This window comes from Arachis ipaensis, chromosome B07, assembly GCF_000816755.2.
Source record: "Arachis ipaensis cultivar K30076 chromosome B07, Araip1.1, whole genome shotgun sequence".
Classification (NCBI taxonomy): domain Eukaryota; kingdom Viridiplantae; phylum Streptophyta; class Magnoliopsida; order Fabales; family Fabaceae; genus Arachis; species Arachis ipaensis.
This window is the reverse complement of record NC_029791.2, coordinates 1,950,776-1,953,003: the sequence shown is the minus strand read 5'-3', so window position 1 is coordinate 1,953,003 and position 2,228 is coordinate 1,950,776. Positions and strand designations below refer to the sequence as shown.

Below are 2,228 nucleotides of genomic sequence, written 5' to 3'. Positions count from 1 at the left end.
TATTTTAATATTTTTAAAATTTTAAATTGAACTAAATAGACATTTTGGTAGTTTTAAATTAATAACCTTAAAAGGTTATTTATAAAAAATCAAAATCAAATTTCTAATACAATCAAACAATATTAATCACTCATGTAAAAATATTTTAATTCTTTTAAAAGTAATGATAGAGATATATTTTAGTCTCTTAAAACAAACTAAATGGAGCATTTTAATGTTTTTAAAATTACATTCTAATTTCTAATACAATTAAATAATTTTAATAAAAATAAAATAAAATTTATCCTTTTACTTTTGTTTTCAAATAAAAATTATTACCAGCTACTTTATTATTGTTAAAGCCTTAAAGGTTACAAAGAGAATGCACCATTAAATATTCATGATATACTAATAAAATGCCACTAAACTTTCAATTTATAAGTGACTAGACAGACTAGTGCATTAGCCCGTGCGTTGCACGGCATCGGTCTAGAAAATTATTCGAGAGTAATCATTTTGAGAATATGACAAATGTATGTTTGTAGATTGGATTAGCAAGTAGGACAAATTTAAAGGCAGATATTGCCTGTAATAGCCTAACAATTCGACGATTTTACTATGACATGAATGTGAATAGTTATCGATTTCACTGTCTAGTGGATATTCTCGAATATTTTCCTGTAGACCACATTGATTGTCGAAGTGGTCACGTTGCATTTGTTGTTCTGAATTAACACTCTGAGTCCATTCTTTGACTTTACTCTTGATAGTGCAACATACAGCTGGCTGTGCGAAAAAAACTGGCCTTGGCAAGTACAACCCAACCAACCGAGGTCAAAGTTTGTCCCTGTGACTTATTAATCGTCATTACGAAGGACACAATAATTGGGAATTGTCTCCTTTGAAACCTAAACGGCAGATCTTGGTTGGTAGGAATCATATTCATTCGTGGTATTATGACTACCTGACCAACCTTGTTTTCCGTTAACGTCATGCACTCAATGACATGATTTCCTAGTTTCCGTACTTGTAATCTTGTCCCGTTACATAGACCGTTGGACTGGTCAATATTGCGCAATAACATGACTGGTACACCTACTTTTAGAATTAGTTGATGTGGGGCAAACCAGAGCAGTTAATAGCATTAAGAACATCCGGTATGATTGTGTCCAAGTCTGACTCCATGTTTCCTTCCTCAACACACAAACTATCACAGCTTAAATATATTTTTTCATCCCGTTCCAAACGATCTATTATGAGCGTATTCACCTCATTGACCACCTCTAATGTAGGACCAAGGATGGATCGATGTTTAAAGTACGATGGCTGAGTAAATTAGCCAAGAGGTTAGGGTATACAAACTCAACCATATCATCAAAGGGACGAATTGAATCATGTATCAGTATGTCAGGATGAATATGCACCTCTGACTTCCCATCTATAGAATTCCCAACCAAGCCATCCCCAATATCCAAGAGCCATTTTGAGAACTCAATAACATCATCCACAGCTTTATCTGTTGGTCCAATAGTTAAACGCATGTTCACTGTCAGGGTTAGAACAGTACAGTGTTGCCATAGATACGAAGCATTAATAGCTGAATGAACAATATCCTGACGGGAGCCCATTGGAATGACTGGAAGAATTTGTCTAAAGTCACCTCCTAGTACCACGACCTTACCTCCAAAAGGTAATTCTGCATTATAATATGGTTCTGAGCTCAGGATGTCACGAAAGCACTTGTCAAGTGCTTCATAGCAAAGTTTGTTGAGCATTGGTGCCTCATCCCATATAATAAGTCTAGCTTTGCATATCAACTTGGCCAAAGATGAACCTTGCTTAATGCAACATACTGAGTCCTCTGTCAACTGTACTCCATCGGTATCTTAAATCTTGAATGAACTGTGCGTCCATTTGGAAGCAATAAAAAAGCAATCCCACTGAATGCAACATTTAGTACAATGCCCCTTTTGCTTCGAATTGCAACTGATAGAGTCCTATATAGATACGTTTTACCGGTACCACTGTAGCCATAAACAAAGAAGAATCCTCCGGCATTATCATTGACTGCCTGTATGATGACATCAAATACTTTTCTCTGACCTATGTTCATATTAGATAGGTTGTTGTTAATACAAATGCTTTTCTCTGACCTATGTTTATACAAAGAGAATGCATCATTAAATATTTATGATATACTAATAAAATGACACTAAACTTTCAATTTATAAGTGATATCCGTTATTGTT

General features: G+C 34.6%; 1 protein-coding gene across 1 annotated transcript; it reads right to left on the bottom strand.

Annotated features, from left to right (window-relative positions):
* Positions 1,263 to 2,092, bottom strand: LOC107606442. Its single transcript, XM_016308506.1, has 2 exons — positions 1,940 to 2,092; positions 1,263 to 1,847 (listed from the first exon to the last, which is right to left on the bottom strand). The coding sequence occupies exons 1-2, from the start codon at positions 2,090 to 2,092 to the stop codon at positions 1,263 to 1,265; spliced, it is 738 nt and encodes a 245-aa protein (XP_016163992.1).

Bases quoted from the DNA above. Each gene is read 5' to 3' on its own strand.
- LOC107606442 (XM_016308506.1), bottom strand. From the start codon at position 2,092: ATGAACATAGGTCAGAGAAAAGTATTTGATGTCATCATACAGGCAGTC. The intron at 1,848-1,939 runs GTACTAAATGTT...GATGGAGTACAG, and splicing joins TTCGAAGCAAAAGGGGCATT to TTGACAGAGGACTCAGTATG.